The sequence below is a fragment of the Canis aureus genome, chromosome 28 (genome assembly GCF_053574225.1).
Source record: "Canis aureus isolate CA01 chromosome 28, VMU_Caureus_v.1.0, whole genome shotgun sequence".
Taxonomy (NCBI): Eukaryota; Metazoa; Chordata; class Mammalia; order Carnivora; family Canidae; genus Canis; species Canis aureus.
Genome location: NC_135638.1, coordinates 26,728,985 through 26,752,439, shown reverse-complemented (window position 1 = coordinate 26,752,439; position 23,455 = coordinate 26,728,985). Strand labels below are relative to the sequence as shown.

General features: G+C 39.3%; 1 protein-coding gene across 22 annotated transcripts in view; it reads right to left on the bottom strand.

Moving 5' to 3' along the window:
• LOC144300571 (uncharacterized) overlaps positions 1-23,455 on the bottom strand; it is a 227,658-nt gene that overhangs the window by 129,713 nt on the left and 74,490 nt on the right. For 15 of the 22 annotated variants that reach the window (XR_013367287.1, XR_013367288.1, XM_077876789.1 and 12 more), the window contains one exon: positions 15,447-15,587. The exons of the other annotated variants lie outside the window; for them this stretch is intronic. Coding sequence is in view for 13 of the 15 variants with exons in the window: in XM_077876789.1 (XP_077732915.1) it covers positions 15,447-15,587 (141 nt within the window). In the remaining 2 variants the exon portion in view is untranslated. The remainder of the gene's footprint in view (positions 1-15,446; positions 15,588-23,455) is intronic. 22 annotated transcript variants of the gene reach the window in all.

Here is a 23,455-nt window from a genome sequence, read left to right as displayed (position 1 = left end):
CTGAAAGTTTTCCCAGTTAGCATTTACTCTATTTCTCTACAGAGTCACCAACAAAGTACATTACCAACTTCTGTATTTTTGCCAGTTTGATAGGTGAGAAATGGTTTCTCCATGTAGACTATGTGTGAATTTATTATGAGAAAGAATACCACTCATCAAGAAGTATGCAAAATGGAACACACATATACTAATAGATTCTTTTCCCCCAGCTTCCCTCCTTGGTCAGGCTATAAGATACTAATATATCTCATACTTCTCTTTTCTTCTTTTAATGTTCAATGTTAAATATATTTCAGATCAGAAACTACCTGTGTGATGTTATTTTTAAAATTCTAATAAGTCATCCCACTTCACCAAAACTATATTAAACTTAAATTCAGAGATCCCTGGGTGGCGCAGCGGTTTGGCGCCTGCCTTTGGCCCAGGGCGCGATCCTGGAGGCCCGGGATTGAATCCCACATCGGGCTCCCAGTGCATGGAGCCTGCTTCTCCCTCTGCCTGTGTCTCTGCCTCTCTCTCTCTCTCTCTCTCTCTCTATCATAAATAAAATTTTAAAAAATTAAAAAAATAAATAAACTTAAATTCAATAAATGTTAATTTAGTACCTAGTACTATAGAAGGTTGTAAAGGAGTATAAAAAAATAAAATAGACAAGGAATCTCTCTCTTAAAACCTTATCACCTAGAAAGAAATATAGAAAACTATAGCCACGTAAATAAAATGGATGGATGGATGCTTGTATTGCGATGTATTTCCCCCTCAGGACTGCTTTGCTGTCCAAAGATTTTGAATGGTTGTTTCTTCATTCTCATTAGTTTCCATGAACCTTTTTAATTCTTCCCTAAATTCCTGGTTGACCCTTTCATCTTTTAGCAGGATGGTCCTTCACCTCCACATGTTTGAAATCCTTCCAAACTTCTTGTGATTTAGTTCTAGTTTCAAAGCATTATGGTCAGAAAATATGCAGGGGACGATCCCAATCTTTTCGTATCAGTTAAGACCTGATTTGTGACCCAGTATGTGGTCTATTCTGGAGAAAGTTCCATGTGCACTTGAGAAGAATGTGTATTCAGTTGAGTAAATATCTGTGAGATCCATCTGGTCCAGTGTGTCATTTAAAGCTCTTGTTTCTTTGGAGATGTTGTGCTTAGAAGACCTGTTGATTGTAGAGAGTGCTATATTCAAGTCACCAAGTATAAGTGTATTATTATCTAAGTATGTCTTACCTTTGGATATTAATTGATTGATATACTTGGTGGCTCTCACATTCGGTGCATAAATATTCATGATTGTTAGGTCCTCTTGTTGGATAGATCCTTTAAGTATGATATAGTGTCCCTCTTCATCTCTTACTACAGTCTTTGGGATAAACTTTAATTTATCTGATATAAGGATGGCTATCCCTGCTTTCTTTTGAGGACCATTTAAATGGTAAATGGTTCTCCAACCTTTTATTTCAGGCTGTAAAGGCTGTAGATGTCCTTATGTCTCAAATGAGTCTCTTGTAAACAGCAAATGGATGGGTCTTACTTTTTTATCCAGTCTGAAACCCTGTGCCTTTTGATGGGGTCATTAACCCATTCACATTCAGAGATACTATTGAAAGATATGAATTTAGTGTCATCATGATACCTATTCAGTCCCTGTTTTTGTGGATTGTTTCCTTGGACTTCCTCTTTCTTTTACAGGGTCCCCCTTAATATTTCTTGCAGATCTGGCTTGGTGGTCACATAGTCTTTCAGTTTCTGCCTATCTTGGAAGCTCTTTATCTCTCCTTCTATTCTGAATGAGAGCCTTGTTGGATAAAGTATTCTTGGCTGCATGTTCTTTTCATTTAGGACCCTGAATATATCCTGCCAGCCCTTTCTGGCCTGCCAGGTCTTGTGGAGAGGTCTGCTATTATTCTAATGCTTCTCCCCATAAAAGTTGGGGATTTCTTGTCTCTTGCTGCTTTAAAGATCTTCTATCTTTGGAATTTGCAAGTTTCACTATTAAATGCCAAAAGTTGAGTGGTTTTTATTGATTTTAAGGGGGGATCTCTCTATCTCCTGGATCTGAATGCCTGCTTCCCTTCCCAAGTTAGGGAAGTTCTCAGCTATGATTTGTTCAAATACAGTTTCTGGACCTCTGTCCCTTTTGGCGCCCTCGGGAACCCCAATTAAACAGAGATTTTTCCTTCTGAGGCTGTCATTTATTTCCCTTAACCTATCCTCATAATCTTTTGTTTTTCTCTTTTTTCCTCAGTTTCCCTCCTTGCCATCAACTTGTCTTCTATGCCACTCACTCGTTCTTCTACCTCGTTAACCCTCATCGTTAGGACCTCCAGTTTATATTGCATCTCATTTCATTGATTTTTAATTTCGGCCTGATTAGATCTAAATTCTGCAATCATGTAGTCTCTTGAATCCTTTATACTTTTTTCCAGAGCCACCAGTAGCTTTATAATTGTGCTTCTGAATTGGCTTTCTGACATCAAATTGTAATCCAAATTCTGTAACTCTGTGGCAGAGAATACTGTTTCTGATTCTTTCTTTTGTGGTGAATTCTTCTTTCTTTTTTTTTTTAATTTTAATTTATTTATGATAGTCACAGAGAGAGAGAGAGAGAAGCAGAGACATAGGCAGAGAGAGAAGCAGGCTCCATGCACCGGGAGCCCGATATGGGATTCGATCCCCGGTCTCCAGGATCGCACCCTGGGCCAAAGGCAGGCGCTAAACCGCTGCGCCACCCAGGGATCCCTGAATTCTTCTTTTTAGTCATCTTGCTCAGTGCAGAGTGACTGTATGAGTGGGCTGCATCAGGAATTTCAACCATGACCTAAGTAAATTTCACCCTAGAAGATTCCGCTGAGGTCAGAGACCAGAAATTGAAAACAAAGATCAGAATGAAATAAAACAAAAGGACCACTAAAGTGAAAAGCAAACTTTAAAACAAAGTAGTAAAATATAAAAGGCCAGGAATACTAAAGAAGAGAGAAAAAAAAAAAGAAAAGAAAAAGAAAAAAGAAATTAAAAAAAGAGAAGGAAAAAAAGGGGGGGGCTGGGAGATGGTGGTGGTGATGAAGTTGAAGTGGTAGGAGAATATAGCATACCTGAGGGGTCCTAGAGGGTGACCCTCTTGCTTCTGAGTATATTAAGTTCTGTATGTTAGAAGATGCTCAGCCCCAAATTTATATAAACCAGAAATACTTGTAGAAGGCCCCAGTACTGACCACCAAAACATAAATGAGATAAAAGAATGTGCAGAATGGGGATGAGGAATCTCACAGAATGAACCAGCACAGTATACCACTTGGTTCTGGGTGCATGCTGGTTATGTTTTAGAAGGTATTAACTTCCAACATTGTAGAGCAAAATGAGGCAGAGAAAACAAAAAACACAAAACAAAAAAAACACAAAACAACAAAAAAAACATATCTTGTATATCTCCCAAAATTGAGTATGTTGAAGGGAATCTAGAAGTGGAAAATATATCTAGGACATGTAATTGTAGAAATATGAAAGTTATGAATCTTAAAAATGAAGAGGTGGTAAAATATTGTAGTTAAGGTGGGAAAAGAGAAAAAATATTGGAAATTTACAGTCTGATATAAAACAAGTTGTACTGGAAAAAGGGAAAAAAAAAAAAAGAGGAGGGGTTCTATATACTGTAAATCCCTTGACTTCCCCTGGAGTTTTCCAGTGCTGTTTGGTCAAGAACTTGTTCATCCCCTGTTCTTCCAGCTGGTCTTCTCGGGGAGGGGCCTGCTGTACTGACTCTCAGGTGTGTGTACCTGGGGGAGCTGCCCCGCCCCCCAATGGGTGCTGGGCTCAGTGGAAGCTGTTTATCCTGTGAGGCCCCTGTTCCCTGGTGGCCCTGCCCCTCCCAGGCACAGGATGACACCAGGAGGAACAACCACACTGGCAGCAGCCAGCTCTCCAGCTCTAGAGTCAGCTCCCGCAGTAACTACTGCAGCTCCCAGTCCACACTGGCTTGGATGCTCCGGGAGTGGGGGGCGCTGATCTGCACAGCTTGGGGGCCCCTGGCGGCAGGAGCATCCTCCCTGTCCTGTGCCCTCCTCCCTGCCGCCTGTCCCGGGGGGAGCCCAGGATCCTGGCTGTGTCTCCCGGTGCCCTGGGATCCGGGGTCTGTGCTGCTGGAATCGCCTCCCAGGCCGCGGCTTCCGAAGGCAGCAGAGCGCAGCCCCCTCCGCCCGGAGGCCCCGCCTGGCGCGCTCCAGCCCTTTACCGCCCTCCGCCTGCGGTGTGCAGCGCGCTCTCCCCGGGGCGCCCCTCCTGTTAGTGACCCCGGGAGGCTGGAGGCTCCACTGCCCCTCCTGGGGTCCTGCCGAGTTCCCAGCTGAGCACTTTCCCTCCGGGAAGAATCTGGTGTGGATTTTTTAAAGTTCCTGCTTCTCTGGGGCTGGGCTTTCCTGTCCCAGGGGCTCTCACCGTGGGCTTAGCCCAGCTCCTGGGGCGGGGAACGGGACTCTCCAACTTGATTCTTTTTTTTTTTTTTTTTTTTCCTCCTTCCTACCTTGTTAGAAGCGAAAACCCTTCTCTCTGTACCATTCCGGCTGTTCTCTCTTTAAATCTCAGGTTGAATTAATAGGTTTTGAGGATGATTTGAAAGTAACCTAGGTAAGTTGGTGGGGCCAGGTGAGGTGAGGACCCTTGCCCTCCCTCTCCGGGAATTTATTTTATCCCAGTTCAGGAGCCTAGAAGTTCAAGATAAAGGTGCTGCCAGGATTGGTTTCCTCTGAGGCTTCTCTGCTTGGTCTGCTAAAATAGCCACGATCTAGCTGCCTCTTCGCATGGTTATACCTCTCTGCACATGTGTCCTTGGTGTTTCTCTGTGAGTCCTAATCTTTTCTTCTTGTAAAGACACTGGTCAGATTGGATTAGGGCCCACCGTAATAGCTGCATTTTAATTACTCTTTTAAAGACTTATCTCCAATATAGTCATATTCTGGGGTATAATATTATATAGCCTTTCTGGTTCAACTTACAGACTTCTGTTATTTTCTGGTTGTTAAATGTTCTCATTTTATGCTGAATCCAGTCTTTTATTTCTAGGGAGATTCCTCATCTAGAAAGCCAACAGATTCCAGGTGATTATAAAATGAGAAGTAGTTGGATTACTTCATTTATACTAGTTTGTGATGGATTCTATAGCCAGATGTTTTATCATTTCCAGAAAATATTTATTTTTATAGTTGTGTATTACCTTAAAGAAATGTGCCATACTTTGCACTGGGCATGGGAGCTGTCTAGGATTCTCTCTCTCTCTTTCTTCCCCTTCTCCCCTCCCATCTCTCTTTCTTGCTCTGTCCAAAAAAAAAAAAAAAAGAAAAAGAAAGAAAGAAAGAAAGAAAGAAAGAAAGAAAGAAAGAAAGAGAAAAAAAGTGCCTTAAAAATAAAATTTTTAGATAATCCTCTGTACCAATTATTCTCTGTCCTTTTTCAACTCTATTAATAATATTTTATTTTATTATGTTATGTGTGTATATGTGTACATGTTTATATTAGTATCACCTATATAACTTTATATAGTTCTATGAAAAGTTGAGAACTGTGGAACAGATTAACAAAACCAGGAGTTGGTTCTTTGAAAGAATTAATAAGATAGATAAACCATTAGCCAATAAAAGAATTAATAAGATAGATAAACCATTAGCCAGCCTTATTAAAAAGAAGAGAGAAAAGACTCAAATTAATAAAAATCATGAATGAGAAAGGAGAGATCACCACCAACACCAAGGAAATACAAACAATTTTTAAAACTTATTATGAGCAGCTCTATGCCAATAAATTAGGCAATCTAGAAGAAATGGATGCATTTCTGGAAAACCACAAACTACCAAAACTGGAACAGGAAGTAACAGAAAACCTCAACAGGCCAATAACCAGGGAGGAAATTGAAGCAGTCATCAAAAACCTCCCAAGACACAAAAGCCCAGGGCCAGATGGCTTCCCAGGGGAATTCTATCAAACGTTTAAAGAAGAAATAATACCTATTCTACCAACGCTGTTCTGAAAGATAGAAAAGAATGGAATACTTCCAAACTCGTTCTATGAGGCCAGCATCACTTTAATTCCAAAACCAGACAAAGACCCCACCAAAAAGGAGAATTATAGATCAATAACCCTGATGAACACAGATGCAAAAATTCTCAACAAGATACTAGCCAATAGGATCCAACAGTACATTAAGAAAATTATTCACCATGACCAAGTGGGATTTATCCCCGGGATGCAAGGCTGGTTCAACACTCGTAAAGCAATCACTGTGATTCACCATATCAGCAAGAGAAAAACCAAGAACCATATGATCCTCTCAATAGATGCAGAGAAAGCATTTGACAAAATACAGCATCCATTCCTGATCAAAACTCTTCAGAGTGTAGGGATAGAGGGAACATTCCTCAGCATCTTAAAAGCCATCTACGAAAAGCCCACAGCAAATATTCTCAATGGGGAAGCACTGGGAGCCTTTCCCCTAAGATCAGGAACAAGACAGGGATGTCCACTCTCACCACTGCTATTCAACATAGTACTAGAAGTCCTAGCCTCAGCAATCAGGCAACAAAAAGAAGTAAAAGGCATTCAAATCGGCAAAGAAGAAGTCAAACTCTCCCTCTTTGCAGATGACATGATACTGTACGTAGAAAACCCAAAGGACTCCACCCCAAGATTGCTAGAACTCATACAGCAATTCGGCAGTGTGGCAGGATACAAAATCAATGCCCAGAAACCAGTGGCATTTCTATACACTAACAATGAGACTGAAGAAAGCGAAATTAAGGAGTCAATCCCATTTAAAATTGCACCCAAAAGCATAAGATACCTAGGAATAAACCTAACCAAAGAGGTAAAGGATCTATACCCCCAAAACTATAGAACACTTCTGAAAGAAATTGAGAAAGACACAAAGAGAGGGAAAAATATTTCATGCTCATGGATTGGAAGAATTAATATTGTGAAAATGTCAATGATACCCAGGGCAATTTACACATTTAATGTAATCCCTATCAAAATACCATGGAGTGGGCAGCCCTGGTGGCTCAGCAGTTTAGCGCTGCCTTCGGCCCAGGGCATGATCCTGGAGACCCGGAATCGAGTCCTACTTCAGGCTCCCAGCATGGAGCCTGCTTCTCCCTCTGCCTGTGTCTCTGCCTCTCTCTCTCTCTCTCTGTGTGTGTGTGTGTGTGTGTATGTCTCTCTTGAATTAATAAATAAAATCTTTAATAAAAAAAAGTACCATGGATTTTCTTCAGAGAGTTGGAACAAATTATCTTAAGATTTGTGTGGAGTCAGAAAAGACCCTGAATAGCCAGGGGAATATTAAAAAAGAAAACCATAGCTGGGGGCATCACAATGCCAGATTTCAGGTTGTACTACAAAGCTGTGGTCATCAAGACAGTGTGGTACTGGCACAAAAACAGACACATAGATCAATGGAACAGAAGAGAGAATCCAGAAGTGGACCCTCAACTTTATGGTCAACTAATATTCGACAAAGGAGGAAAGACTAACCACTGGAAAAAGGACAGTCTCTTCAATAAATGGTGCTGGGAAAATTGGACATCCATATGCAGAAGAATGAAACTGGACCATTCTCTTACATCATACACAAAGATAAACTCAAAATGGATGAAAGATCTAAATGTGAGAAAAGATTCCATCAAAATCCTAGAGGAGAACACAAGCAACACCCTTTTTGAACTTGGCCACAGTAACTTCTTGCAAGATACATCCATGAAGGCAAGAGAAACAAAAGTAAAAATGAACAACTGGGACTTCATCAAGATAAGAAGCTTTTGCACAGCAAAGGATACAGTCAACAAAACTAAAAGACAACCTACAGAATGGGAGAAGATATTTGCAAATGACCTATCAGATAAAGGACTAGTATCCAAGATCTATAAAGAACTTATTAAACCCAACAGCAAAGAAACAAACAATCCAATCATGAAATGGGCAAAAGACATGAAGAGAAATCTCACAGAGGAAGACATAGACATGGCCAACATGCATATGAGAAAATGCTCCGCATCACTGGCCATCAGGGAAATACAAATCAAAACCACAATGAGATACCACCTCACACCAGTGAGAATGGGGAAAATTAACAAGGCAGGAAACAACAAATGTTGGAGAGGATGTGGAGAAAGGGGAACCCTCTTGCACTATCGGTGGGAATGTGAACTGGTGCAGCCACTCTGGAAAACTGTGTGGAGGTTCCTCAAAGAGGTAAAAATAGACCTGCCCTACGACCCAGCAATTGCACTGCTGGGGATTTACCCCAAAGATACAGACACAGTGAAATGCCGGGACACCTGCACCCCGATGTTTCTAGCAGTAATGTCCACAATAGCCAAACTGTGGAAGGAGCCTCGGTGTCTATCGAAAGATGAATGGATAAAGAAGATGTGGTCTATGTATACAATGGAATATTACTCAGCCATTAGAAACAACAAATACCCACCATTTGCTTCAACGTGGATGGAACTGGAGGGTATTATGCTGAGTTAAATAAGTCAATCGAAGAAGGACAAACATTATATTGTCTCATTCATTCGGGAAATATAAAAAATAGTGAAAGGGATTAAAGGGGAAAGGAGAAAAAATGAGTGGGAAATTATCAGAGAGGGTGACAAACATGAGAGACTCCTAACTCTGGGAAACGAACAAGGGGTGGTGGAAAGGGGGTGGGGGTGACTGGGTAATGGGCACTGAGGGGGGCACTTGACAGGATGAGCACTGGGTGTTATGCTATATGTTGGCAAACTGAAGTCCAATTAAAATAAAAAGGAAAAAAATAAAGTTTATTTCTCCCGCCCCAAAAAAATTCCCATTGGGGTATCTGGTTAAGTTGGTAAAGCATAGGACTCTGGATAATTAGGTTGTAAATTCAAGCTCCACAATGGGCACAGAGATTACTTTAAAAAAATAAAATCTTTAAATAAATAAATACATATATACATACATACATGCATACATACATACACTCCTGTTGTTTAAGCCACTCAATCTGGCATTTTGTTAAAGCAGCTTGAGCAGACTAGACAGTAGGTAAGTCTAAATGAGTACTGACTGTTCAAAACAAATTAATAATGTCTTATGGGGGTTAAAAATGTGTTCAGAATTAAAATGCATGACAACAATAAGAAGTAAATGAATTTACAGTATTTTAAGATCCTAGGATTCTTATAGAAGTGATAAAATTAATCTTTGTATTAGACTGAATAAGAATACATGCTATAATTTCTGTAGTAACTACTTTTATAAAATGATAGGACATATAACTAATCATACAGAGAAAATATGCTGTTGTAAAGAATATTTAAATAATATTGTAAAGTATATCCAAAGGAAGGCAATAAATGAGAGAAAAGGGCACATCTAATAGGTGGGTCAAACAGAAAACATAATAAGATGATGGTAGCTATAAACCCAAGTATGTCAGCAATTATATCAAATACAAATGGACAAAATATGCCAATTAAAACAGTGTCAGAATGGATTTTTTTAAACTATATATTTACAAAGAGATATACCTTATATATAAAATCCTTAGCATGATGCCTGGCATATGGTGTCCCTAAAAAGGAGCTGGTGGTAGAAGCTGTAATTAATATGATTGTGAGTGTAATTACCAGTTTCCTGAGGAACCAGGATGAAAGCTTGTCAGAAGATGTATAAAAGAGGATTTGCTAGTTCACAATTGTTCCAATTATTGGTCCACAGAATAGATATTAAAAGTTCTTTTCGGGATCCCTGGGTGGCTCAGCAGTTTAGTGCCTGCCTTTGGCCCAGGGTGCAATTCTGGAGTCCTGGGATCGAGTCCCGTGACAGGCTCCCAGCATGGAGCCTGCTTCTCCCTCTGTCTGTGTCTCTGCCTCTGCCTCTCTCTCTCTCTCTCTCTGTCTATCATGAATAAACAAACAAAATCTTTAAAAAAATAAAAATAAAAGTTCTTTCCATGAAGACATAATATGAGTTGAAACCAAATATTACATGTTTTGCTTTTTTAAAAATCTCCCTTATTAATATATGGTATTATAGCAATAGAATTTTACATTGTGTTCAAACAACTGACATATACATAATAATAATTTGGAGGAAGTTCTTTATCCTATGATGACCATTTACAGATTTTAATTACTTCATCAAAACAAGATTTTTTCATATTTAGCTAACTATAAAAGTACTCAGAGGCCAACATGGTGTTAGTTCAAAGTAAACTACTGCTCCAGATATTTGAGATATACAATGGATATAGCAGGCCCAACTATGGATATTGAGATATTAGTAATTTGATATCCAATTTTATAATCCAATGTTAATGTTTCAAAGATAATCTACATGATTGCTAAATAGTCCTTCCCCAATGCATATCTAACTTAAATTATAAAAAGATTCTATTTTTTCTTTAGGAAATTTTAGAATTAAATATTTAAACTTTTGAGAAGAAATTCTTTTTATTTTGAAAAAACGCAAATGACAGGAAACCTACAGAAAAATAAATGAATAAAACAAGGAAACTTCAAATTGATTCTTCAGTTTCTAACATTTGCCACATTTGCTTTATATTCTCTCCCTACGCGCACACACACACACGTGCACACACATTTACACACTTGCACACACATAGCAATTATTACTCTGCTGAGCCTTTTGACAGTAAATTACAGATATTATCACTATTTACCCCTAAATATCTCAGTTTGTATCTCCTAAAAACAAGAAAATTTTCTTACATATCCAGAATATAATTATCAAATTCAGGAAATTTAAACTTAATACACTAATATCATACATTACATATATAGTATATTTGAAAGTTGCTAACAGAATGGACCTTAAAAGTTCTCCTCACAAGAAAAAAATTTGTAACTATGTGGGATAATAACTATGCTTATTGTGGTGATATTACAACATATACAAATAGCAAATCACTATGTTGTATACCTAATACGAATACAATGTTATATGTCAACTAATGGAGTTAATATCTAGCTCATATGTAATGTCTTTAGGGAAACCTATTCTGTCTCCCCTTACCTCCTGATCATTATATTGGTCACTTTTTACTTTCCATATAATTTTAATGTCGTGTCACAGTCTAATTAATTTCCTTCCCATCTTCTCTCCTATGACATTCTGGAGGCCAGAAACTAGGCTTACTTATTTTTGTGTCCCAGTGCCTAGTATAGTGCCAAAGTACTAGCAGACACTCCAAAAGTATTTTCTGAATGAATGAAATGAATGAATCACATATACTTGGTTTGCTTCTTTGTTTCTTTATTCAAAACACTATACCACTGATTTATGTTTAGCTTGTGGTCAACTTAAATATCTTATTTAAGTTGTCTGCTATATTAATTAGACATACTACATTACTGCACACTTACCATAGAATTTCAGTCCATTGGCTGATTTTTAGTTAAAACTCCTGTACAATTTCACTGAACGTAATTCAACTTAGGTCACTCATCATTATTTTATGTTCCACTAACAAGGAAAACATGCTGAAAGTTAAGCTATGACAATATGCAAAAATGTCATTGATTTTAGAGTACACCTCAATTTCATACAAGTTAAATGTGTCTTCAAATTGGTGAAAAAATACAAGCGGTAGAGCTGGGACTTGAACATTTATCCATTCCTCTTTTCAGCTCAGTGCAAAGCTGGCTCCCGCCTTGCTGAAGTCAGATAGAAACCTAGAGTTTGCATCCAGGCAGGTTGATGGGTACCACTGATTCCAAAGGATGGGTGGCTTTGAAGAAAAAGTGACACTTTTGACCATCCACCCAGATGAGAAAGATCAGGGTTTGCCTGCCTGGGGGATGATGAGCTTTCCACACCTAACAATTAAAAGGCTTGAAAAAAGACATAGAGAAAAGCACACAGGAGAAATATTATTCTCTCACTACAACATGACAGAGAACTACAGGCAATGGAACTTTGCACTTGAAGGCATCGACACAGAAAGGTACAGAGACTCACCCAGGAGTGAAATGCATTAGGGCAGAATCTAAATTAAAATGTGGAGTTTCTCACTCCCGGGCCTGTGTGGGTCCACTTTGGCATGCCGCTTTCCCTGCACAACTGTGATTCTTGCTGAATAATTGAAGCCCAGGCTTTGTCCATATCAGGAATATTACTGTTTGATTTTGTGGTCCCAAAGGGACAGCTGCAAACAGCTGATGCCTCTGCTAGTACTGAAATTGCTGCAGAATGTGGGAATTTTTCTAGTTTTCTATTGGAAAAATCTCCAGGCATTGCACTTAGGAAGTAGGGGCTTCTTGAGGTTTAAAAAACAGTGCAGGAGTATATGGTGGGAAGGGTGAGAGGCCAGTGAGTTGTTTTTCTATAAGACAAAATTGCATCTGAGCAATAAATCATTAAAAAATTAATTATAAATGGAATAACCCAGCCCCTAAGCAATAGAGAAAATGCAGAATAAGTTCCTGCAAATGGAAAGATGTGAATTTTAATATGCATACGAGGGTAATACTGTTCACATACAAGGACTACAAAAACAAGCTCTGTTCCCCTCATCTCACTCCCAACAAAAGGAAAGAAGAAATAATCACGAAGGCTGTTACAAAAGATAACTTCTCCAAATAAACACTCCCAGATATGAATTCACAAGTGAAGAAGACTGGCTGTAGTGCCATCATATGAATAAAATCTGTGATCTCAGCCTAACAAATCCCCACATGGGTCACAGAGCAGACAGAGGGCAGTGTCATGTCGAACAGGAGAGTTTGTGGTCCTCGCCATGTATGTCTGCAGACTCCCCTCCAAAAGGTATTTCCAACAGAAATACTGTTGATCAAATATCTGTGCTTTATCAAATCTAAAAAAAGTTTGAAACAGAAGCACAGGGAGATTCAATAACTTGCCTTAACAAAAACATATACTCTTGAGTTCATCAAAATTCCCAGGTTGAGGCAACAGGATATAAGCAAAACATTCTTTCATATTTGATAGTGAAGAGCTTGATGAGAAAACAGAATTCAAGACCCAAACTTACAAAAAGGCACAAGCACCTGAGACTCCCAAAGCCAAATCAAAACGTGTCATTCACACTTGCCTTTTTCTCTTTATTATCTTATAGCCATAGAGAAGATGGCCAGAGATGAAGTACATATAAATATTGTCTATCTAACAAAAAAAAGAAAAAAAAGGAAGTCTTAATTTGTCTTCTAAAAGAGAGTAGCTATGCGGAGTTAGTAAATGTGAGAATTAGTGAGAAATTTGTTTGAGGGATAAAGCAAATGAAAAAACAAGAGTGTAAAGATTGTGCAACTGCTTAAGTTTCTGCTTTCTGTGAGGGGAGGACACCTAAGTTAAAATCCCATCACTATCATTTTTAGCCGTGTGAAGCCTGGCAACTCACCCACACTGTCTCAGCACCCTCATTGTATGGCAGAGGGTAAAATGCCCAACGGCACATTCTTGTGGAGAGAGAAAAGGCAGTGGTGAAAGCTCTGTAAATCGTGCCTGCACTCAATAAAGGACTCATCCGGTAGCCAAAAAGAAATGTATTTTGCGGACAGCAAAGCAGTCAGAGTGGCAGCTTTGAATAAGAGTCCTTTATCGCAAAATGTTGTGGTCAAGAAAAAGTCTCCCTCATTTGTAAAGAATGAGTAACTTGAAAGCAAAGACTTGAAATAAATAAATTTTATTTCATTTTATTTTCATTTATTTTGGTGTCCATCTGCTTTTTTAATTTTAATTTTGGTTTCGGGCTTGCTTTTATTTTTGTTGGTTGGTTTGGTTTTTCGTGTGTGTGTGTGTGTGTGTGTGTGTGTGGTGCTACCACAACGGTAGGTGCTCAGTATTTGTTGATAGAATTTAAAAAAGGAGGAATTTGGTCAGGGACCTTGTCTTCCCTGTAAGATACTATATTCCCAGGATTTATCATAATACCAAGCATATATTACATTTTCAATGAATATTTGTTATATGACCAAATGTTGGCTTTTTAAAATAAGAATTTTTTGAGTTATTTCCCTATTATACTTTTATATTACCTTTCTGAATTCCATTTTCACTACCAGGGCCTTCTTTCTTTATAGCAGTTATGGCCTCTCTGTAGTGAAATAGAAAATCCAGACCCTAACTGACTTTCGGTATTTTATAAAATGTTGTCTTGCCAATATCCCAAAACTGTCTGTAATAAAATATTTTGTCCAGCTATCTCCCTATTTGTCTCTCAACCCTTTTCACCATAACAACCCACCTCCCCAAGCCCCTACCACATTATGCAACCAGCCCCATAAAAGTTCCAAAAGCATCTGAGTCCTCTGAACCTCTTGACCCAAGTCCACAACTTAAATTTATGTTTCCTCACCCAGCATCCATCTGCACACTTAAATAATAGAAACGCCATATAGCAAAGAGGAGAAAGGAACTCCCACTTTTAATTATGCCTCAGTCACAAGAGAGGTTATCAGAATTCTTTGAATCTAAAGGGAAGGCCAAATGCCTGAAGTGAGCTTTCCTTCCATGAGGAAATGAAGCACATCAGAGAAAAGCAATCACAGGTCACTGACTAGCTGTAACCCTGGGCAAGTTACTAAACTGCTCTGTCTCATCACAAAATCGAGATAATACTACCTCCTTTATAGGGTTCTTAGGAGGATAAAGTGAGGGTTATCTTTTAAGACACTTAGAAGAAGGCAGTCATTAAGTTGTTAAATATCCGTTCGTTTGTTTATTAGAAGGCTTCTAATCAATGAGAAAGTGGTAACAAAGGTCTTGGCAGTTACCTAAGCCACAACCTTCACAACAGCTCATAAACAATGCTTACAAAAGTAAACAAATATCAAACAAAGTCATGCTGTAGATGCAGGGGAACAAGGCAGAGACACAGTCTGTCCAAGGCCATGTGTGAAATGAGAGAGACAAGGATACTAAACATCCTTCATCCTCTGATTAAATGAGTACTTTCCACTGCTCTATCAGTGACAGCTATCGTCCCATTTCAATCCCCCTACTTCCTTGATGAAACACCAGTGGGTTATCCAGTCATCAGACTACCAGCACGCATCCAACACCAGCCTCTGCTTCTTTAAATGCTCTTTATCCCAGGCTGCATCAAGTAAGCAAACCTCACTCTGGTTTGGCTCTAGGTGTATTCCTAGTGTTCTCTGCCTGCTAGACCATAGAATATTTGTTTTTGTTTTTTAAGTTATAGGCCCCATGCCCAACATGGGGCTTGAACTCATAACCCTAAGATCAAGAATCACATGCTCTACTGACTGAACCAGCCAAGCGCCCCATGGTGGACCACAGACTAACACTTCTAACAACAACAAAACCAAATGCTATTACTTATTGAGTGCTTACTCTGAGCCAGAGACCTTCTAAAGCAGTATACACATGTTAACTTTTAATCCTCACAACAATCTGTGTTCCAAACTAGATAGAGAAAACAGGATTCAAACTCACTCCAACAGCTGATGCTCTCCATTCCTGAATTCCACTGCTTCCGTGAAGAGAGGGCAGGCAATGTCTAGGCAGGCTTGATATCCTGTCTCTTAAGTTGGGATTGCGTCCAGCATACTCCAATTCTGTTTGATTATTGCGCAGCTTGTGTTTATTGTCAAAGGGATGAGAAAGAGAAAAAGGAAATGCATCATCCCTTGAAGTGGAGTACAGTGTCACGTTGTTGCATTTGCAAGCACATAAACTGGAAAACAGGACTGTTGGTTTTAAATTTGGAGCTTAGGGGTGCCTGGGTGGCTCAGTTGGTTAAGCATCTGACTCTTGATTTCAGCTCAGGTCAGGATCTCAGGGTCTTGTGATTGAGCCACCCATTGAGCCCTACACTGAGTGTGGAGTCTGCTTAAGATTCTCTCTCTTCCTCTCATAAATAAATAAATTAATTAATTAATTAATTAATTTGGAGCTTAGAACAGCTTTTCAGGTGATAAGCAGGTTGAAATAAAGGAAGGAGACAGTGTGGATTATGAAATCTAGGAGGCCTGATTTCAATCTGGCTACAACCCTTCTAATAATGTGGACTTCAGGTGAGTTAACCCCATCTACACTTGGCTTCCTATTCCATAAAATGGGTGCAGTAATGCCTATCTCAATGGGAATAAAGTGCCTGATGAACGAAGGCACTGGCTATATGACAGCTATTATTGCTACCATCATGGAAGGTAGAAAATCTCAATACCTGCAAAGAGGGCTTGCAACAGCTCACACATCCTGAGAAATTGTGAAAGGCCCAGGGGGGTCCTTTTTGTGGTTGCTGCGGGTCACAGAAGCCATCAGAATCAGGAATGAGAACAGGAAAGGGAAGGCAAGGAGAAAGGAGCCATTTTAAAAATGAGGCAAGCTCTCACTTGAGATCCTGTGCCTACTCATCCTAGAAGCCAACGGCGCAGAGAAACAAATTAATAATGTTCTAGTTTTAGGACATTCAAATTTTTAGAAACTATAAGAATTCAGATGCAGAGGGACTTCAATTCACACCCACTGGACAACACATTTTCATCTTTGCAATAATCCTGGAGACTATATAAACGAGCTTCTGAAAGAGAATGGAAAAATATATACATACAGATATATGTCTATCTAAAAAGAAAGCTGTAATTACTACCATAAATGAATAATTCCCTGTATTTGCCACAAATCTCTCTTTAATGAACTGCAACCTATTCATTAAATGGGAGGAAAAAATATGAGGACAGGAAATGGGAAGGGGTGGGGAATGGGGGCAGGAGAGAGGGTGGAAGAAATCACTTTATTTCAAAAGGAGGCAGTAAGACACAAATACAATCAAAGGGGTTAATCTAATCCCTTTGTGAAGCATTGAGTCAGAGAACAAGACAAAAACAAACCTGTGATCTGGAACTTCCCAAGCCCCCACTCGGGGGGATTAATGAGGAGTACACGGCTGTGAAATTACGTGCCCTCTGAGTCAGGAAAATGGTCCTACTGGTGCATGACCTTGAAATGAGGGGACGCAAACTTCACCTGATCCACAATTACCAAGCCCGGCGAGGAGGGGCTCAGGGAGGAGAGAGGACGTGAGGCTGTGCGAATGCTCAGAATATGAAAACCCACCAACCTCAACCAACCTGAGGCTGGAAGAGGGATCTAAACACAACATGAAATATTCAGAGGACTTTCAAAGGACGCTTGGCATTTGTGTGGAAGCACAAGGAGGCAAGCCTGTCCTCTTTATTTACACAAAGTGGATATTTTGTGGTTGTTGTTATGGACTTAGCGATGTTTGTCTCTGTTCAATTTTCCCTTTGCGATGAAAAATTGTTGCGAGATGATTTCTAGTCTTAGCTGCTTTACATGACAGTATTATCAAGGATTCATCAGGAGGCCATCTGTCGAATTTATGAAAAAAATATGCAAAAACAAAACAGATGAAAAGGAAAGAGCAAGACAGACTGGTCCAGGGGAAGATAGATGTGGCAGCATGTGCCTCCGTGTGAAAATTACAGCATTTAAATGCTGCGGAATAAATTACCGTGCCGAAAACTTAGTGATGCTCTCCCACTGTAGACGCTGCCCTTACCATAAGAACATAATGAAATATATCACATATCAGATCACCCTTTCCTCAGACTATTACTATATTCTAATGAAAAATTAGGAGAGGAGAGGCACATAAACCTCAAATGGGAGGGATGAAAATGAGCCAGAGTGGATTTGCTCTAGTATCGAGCCACCAGAAGCTTCTCCAAAATGCACAGTCCATATGGAAATAAGAGCCTTGCCCCCCTATTTATTAGAAAGTCAATAAAATAAATTACAGATTGTGTGAAAAACCGAAATAATATATATTAAAATGACAACAAGGCTGGCCAAGCTTACACCCAAATTAGATGGGCTGTAAAAACAATGTATTTCAGAAAGGAAATAGGAGGGAACCTGAGGATACAAATGACCAGAGCTGCAGTGTTGCCCCCTGTAGGCGAGACACGGAACCACATGTACACACTGCTCCCTGAGAAGGAAGGACCCAATCAGCAAGTCCATCAGATCTGAGCGCTCTGGGGACAAGCTCTCAGCAGAGCACAGCAAGGGGTAGCTCCCTCTGAAGTATGTTTCCAGCCCCCAACTTTCCTACTAGCTTCCTCCTCCTCTCGGGGGTCATCTTCCTCCCCAGTCCTCTCCATCTCCCCTGTCCCTCCTAGAGTTTGATCAATAGGAAACCTCTATTTTAGTGCCTTAAGGAGATGTTTAGCTGTGCTGTTAAATAATGTATTAAAATATAAAGCTAGAAACATACAATAAAGATAATAGCTGGCACAGGCCCCTAAATTTCAAAGGAATAAGAGAAAAAAAGCTGGGTCCTACCTCACTAAGAGCGAGTGAGGGTAATGAGACCACAATGGGAAATTGTGAACAATAATCGTATTAGCCAACACTAGTCAGTGCTGTGCATTAGACAACTAAATAAACCCTTGCACTAAGTCTATGAGATAATTTACCATTTATTGCTGTCCTCACCTCACAGATGGAGAAATTGAAGTACAGAGAGATGTAAGTATCCCATCCAAAAAGTCACACAGTTATGGTACAGAGATTCAAACCCAGGCTATCAGGTTCAGAGCACATGCTCCATTCGACCAAACTGTAATGCCTCCCGTTAGAAAGGCAGCAGAAGTACCTCATTTATTTTGTTTGAAATGTTACAAATTCTTCAATCAAGAAATATAAGAATTAAAAAAAGAAAAAAAAAGAAATATAAGAATAAATATGATCCCTATGAAATTAAGTTAGACCATATCATGCCTCAGGTAGCTACAAACAACAATACTAACAGCCTCACCCTCACTCTCTTTCTGGTAAGTGGAGTTTAGAAGTGTTCCCTTCTATTATGAGACTTAATAAGATAGAGTAATGATAATAAAGGTAAAGACATTTAAAAAATAAAGACAAAGAATACTGTGTCAACAAAAGAAGGAAGGTGAAAAAAGAAGCCCAAAGGTCTGGTTTGAGGGAATTAATTAGAACTAAATTAGGTCTTCCCACTTTTACTTTATATGCTGGGAATTCCTCAAACATTTTAGATCCAAGATATATGAGTTTGTAACATTTTATAAATATAACCAAAAAGTCTCTGATTTTCAATGGACATCTGATTAAATGTTTCACATCTGAACCAAGAGCCATTGTATTTGTTAAAGACTTCCAAGGGAGTAAATATTATTATTTTGGAAATGAAAAATAATTTCAGCATGTAAGTATACAGATGACACTATAGACTATGTATAAGACAATATTGTCTGTGCTGGTCCTGGTAAGACATTTAAGTTGAAGCTGTCTTCTACTTATACTTCCAACAAAACAGAAGGTTGACCAAATTTAATTCAGGACCTTATTTTATTTTCAACTTCATTTTCACCTTTTATGGAATTATAATTATCTATAAATAAGCACTGGAGTATATCAATTCAGGAAGGTTTCTGGTCTCAACTCAGCTGTTACAGGTAGTAATGAGATTAACCACTTCTTTGAAAAATACCCATCAGATATCCAATAATAAAATGGGTCCTCCCATGGAAGCATTTTAGCCACAGCAAGACTGAGTGATACCATCAATCATCTGTTCCTCCCTTCTTTCACTCTGTCTTACAATGTCCTGCACAATAGACATTGACAATATTGCCTAAATATATAAAAAACAATTTTTATATATTTTTTTCTAAATTACAAATATAGTCGGATCAACTCACTGGGCATCTCATGTAATCCCAGGCCTAACCCTAAATTAATGCCTTTAGTGACCCCAAACCTGGGAACAAGATGACACCTCTCACACCTGCTCTAACAAGTCCTTTAGCTTAATAACTCAAAACAGCTATACTGATATAAGTAGCTTAGACTGAGTTAGATCTTCCCAATGTGGGAATTAGCCTAGGACATAGGAAAACTACTCCCAGCTAGCCAGCAGCTACAGACAAATGTGTAAATGAATTAGCACAAAATAGTTTATTTACCAGCACTGTGGTTTTTTTTTAAGATTTATTTATTTATTTACTTATTTACTTATTTATTTATTTATTTATTTATTTATTTATTTATTTATTTATTTATCAGAGACACACAGAGAGAGGCAGAGACATAAGCAGAGGGAGAAACAGGCTCCCCATAGGGAGCCCGATGCGGGGACTCAACCCCTGGACTCGGGATCACACCCTGAGCTGAAGGCAGACCCCCAACCGCTGAGCCACCCAGGCATGCCCAAAGGCAGTGTTTATCCAAACACTTTCACTCTCAATTCTCCTCTCTTTCCTATATCACCACATTAGGAGGCACCCGGTGGCCAAACACAAGCTGACCATACATATCTTCATAAACAGGTGTACGAAGTTGGCCTCTGGCTATCCAAGATCCCAGTACCTGGGACTACCCTCTATCCAGAAATCATTTGGTAACATAAATTTGATGAGTTTGTAAATGTGTGTAAGAGTAAGTGTGCTCATTGAATTGCAACCTGGCTTAATTCACCTATCCTTGACTCATAGTCCTTGATATACTTGAAAAAGTATCTAATTGGGGCACCTGGGTGGCTCAGTGGTTGAGTGTCTGCCTTTGGCTCAGGACATGATCCTGGGGTCCTGGGATTGACTCCCACATCAGCCTCCCTGCTGGGAGCTTGCTTCTCCCTCTGCCTATGTCCCTGTCTCTCATGAGTAAACAAATAAAATCTTAAAAAAAAAAAAAAAAGGAAAAGTATCTAGTTATATATGAATTTATACAGACATCACTCCATATAGCTATTCCTAAAATACTAGCTCTTCTTGCTCTTCCATTATTTCAATTTTGCTTTACTTCTGTCTCTACTCACCATTTCTTACACTCTTATTAAGAGAAATTCATATTTTGATAGGCCTCCATCCAGATGCATACTTGAAGTAGTTACTGACAATTTTCCCCTTTGAAAACCCTTGTATTTTCATCTATCAACCCGAGACCAAGGTCTTCTAAACTAACCTCCTCCAGAATAAACATTCTTTGATTATCCTCACCCACAATGATCGCTACTCTCTACTCTTGTATTTAATTTTTTTTCACATGGAGAAGCTACTTATGTATTCTTTACACAAAGAGCCTTATATATTTATGTGTTTATTGGATTGAAGCAACTCCTTGATTTATTTTTTGTAATTTATCTACTTAACTATAAAATTCACTTATAACATTTGTAAGTTAATTAATTTATAACATTTCTCCTGTGTGAATATAAAAGCAAGTCATTCAGGGATACTATCTTTCAACTCATACCTGGAAAAGACAACATAATAGGCATTTCAAACTTGATCTGTCCTAAATGAAACTCTTAGTTTTTATTCCCAGAAACTGTCCCTCTCCCAGAATTCAGTATCTCTAAAAATGTCACCATCATTCACCCAGTTCCCTTTTTTATCTTAAAGATTTTATTTATTTATTCATGAGAGACATAGAGAGAGAGAGAGAGGCAGAGACATAGGCAGAAGGAGAAGTAGGCTCCATGCAGGAAGCCCAATGTGGAACTCGATCCCGGAACTCCAGGATCATGCCCTGAGCCAAAGGCAGATGCTAAACCACTGAGCCACCCAGGTGTCCCCTTGCCCAGTTTTTAAAGCCAGAAATCCTGGATCATCCCTGCCTCTACTCTTTCCCTTGGTGACTCACTACTGGCATTTCTGAACACCTCTGTTATATCAACATCTGTAAAATGAGAAGAGTGATATTCACTAACTTCAATTTTGGGGAAGCCTGTGATGCCACACATACCACCTTTATACACACACACACGAAAAATTCATAAAATAAAAAATAGGTGATTACTGTAATAGTGAGAACTAAACAGAGATTGATGATAACTGTTTCCAAAATATTTAAAGTTACCATATTTCACTGAGGGTAGGAGGTATTTTTATAGAATATACTTCAAATATTGAAGCATCTGAGTTAAGGCTCCTATTTAATATGCAAAAAACTGTAGATATAATAAACCCTTATATCTGCATGGGGCTAAACATGTGTTAGTCCTATTCTTGGTTTAACAATAATATTTTATGTTCATATTGTAATTTATAATGGCTTTCAGGCCAATCATGTCATTTCTCCTTTTTCACAGCACATTGACAACTATCACTGCATTTTACAGATGGAGGTACTAGTTAACTTGCCCAAAGTCACTTAGCGTGTCATTGCTGAAATTCATCCCAGTGCTCATACTATTAGTACTTTCTCTGGACAATCCTTACCCTATGAAATCAGGAGAAGATCCCAAACATGTATGTATTCATGCACACACATATACACATGCACTACACATATGTGCATCGACACACGTGTGTGCACTCATATACATGCACACATACACACAAACACACACTGAGTTTCTGTTTTGTTTTGAAAGATTTATTTATTTTAGAGAGAGCAAGCAAGTGGGGAAGGGGCCAAAAGAGAGAGGGAGGGGGAGAGAGAGAGAGAGACTCTCAGAAAGACTCCCTACCAAGTCAGAGCCTGATGTGGGGCTTGATCCTACAACCCCAACATCTTGACCTGAGCTGAAACCAAGAGTCAAATGCTCAACTAACCAAGCCACCAAGGTGCTCCCACACACTGAGTTTCTTTATGGTCACCAAAGAGTCAGGCTCTTTCAAGGGTCCACAACCACCACTGAATTCAGTGATTTGCCTGCCTCATTCCCTGAAACTAGGGTGTTTCGCGAGAAAGATGAAAGATATCACCTAGGACCCCATTAATGCACATTAAATTAGTTTCCCAGTGCATGACACCACCCCACAATGGAGTCACTGACACCAATAAGGGAGGCCACCCACCCCCCTTGACGGGGCTCGTGGAAAAGTAAGATCTCAGCCTCAGGCAGAGGGGTGAAGCCAAAGCTATAAGGTATAAACATCCCGAGGAGAAGTCCTGGCCTTGGGTTGTACTTGGGTCCATTTTGTTCATTTTAAAGCTCCTGCCTTTAATAGAACAAATCTCTTTTGATCTGTGCCTGCTCAGCATGTGGAGAGAAGCTGAGAGAGTTTGTGTTATCTTAGTTTAATAACTGTTACACCAAATAAACACTATGCACACCACTCAGCCTTCCAGAAACCGAAAATAAATCATCACCAAAAAGCTTATTTTACAAACCCACAAATCATCGGAAATATAAATGCTTTCCTTTCTATTGCCATGTTTTAATAAAGATTCTCCCCTCCTTTTTTTCAGACTCACTCAATTACAATATCACTATCAGTTCACATTACAGGTCAGAGATATGGTGCTTAATGTATGTAGAGCCAGTTCTCCTCTCCTAATAACCTGTCATTCCGGGGATTTGAATGTCAGAACACAGCCTGCCGCGGTAATGCTAGTCGGCAGCCCGATGATGAAAACTTTGGACAAATCATGAAGAACATTCCAAATCCACATCATCGGAAGGTTACCGGGGAGAGCCTTTCATTCTGCTTTGACCCCTTGAT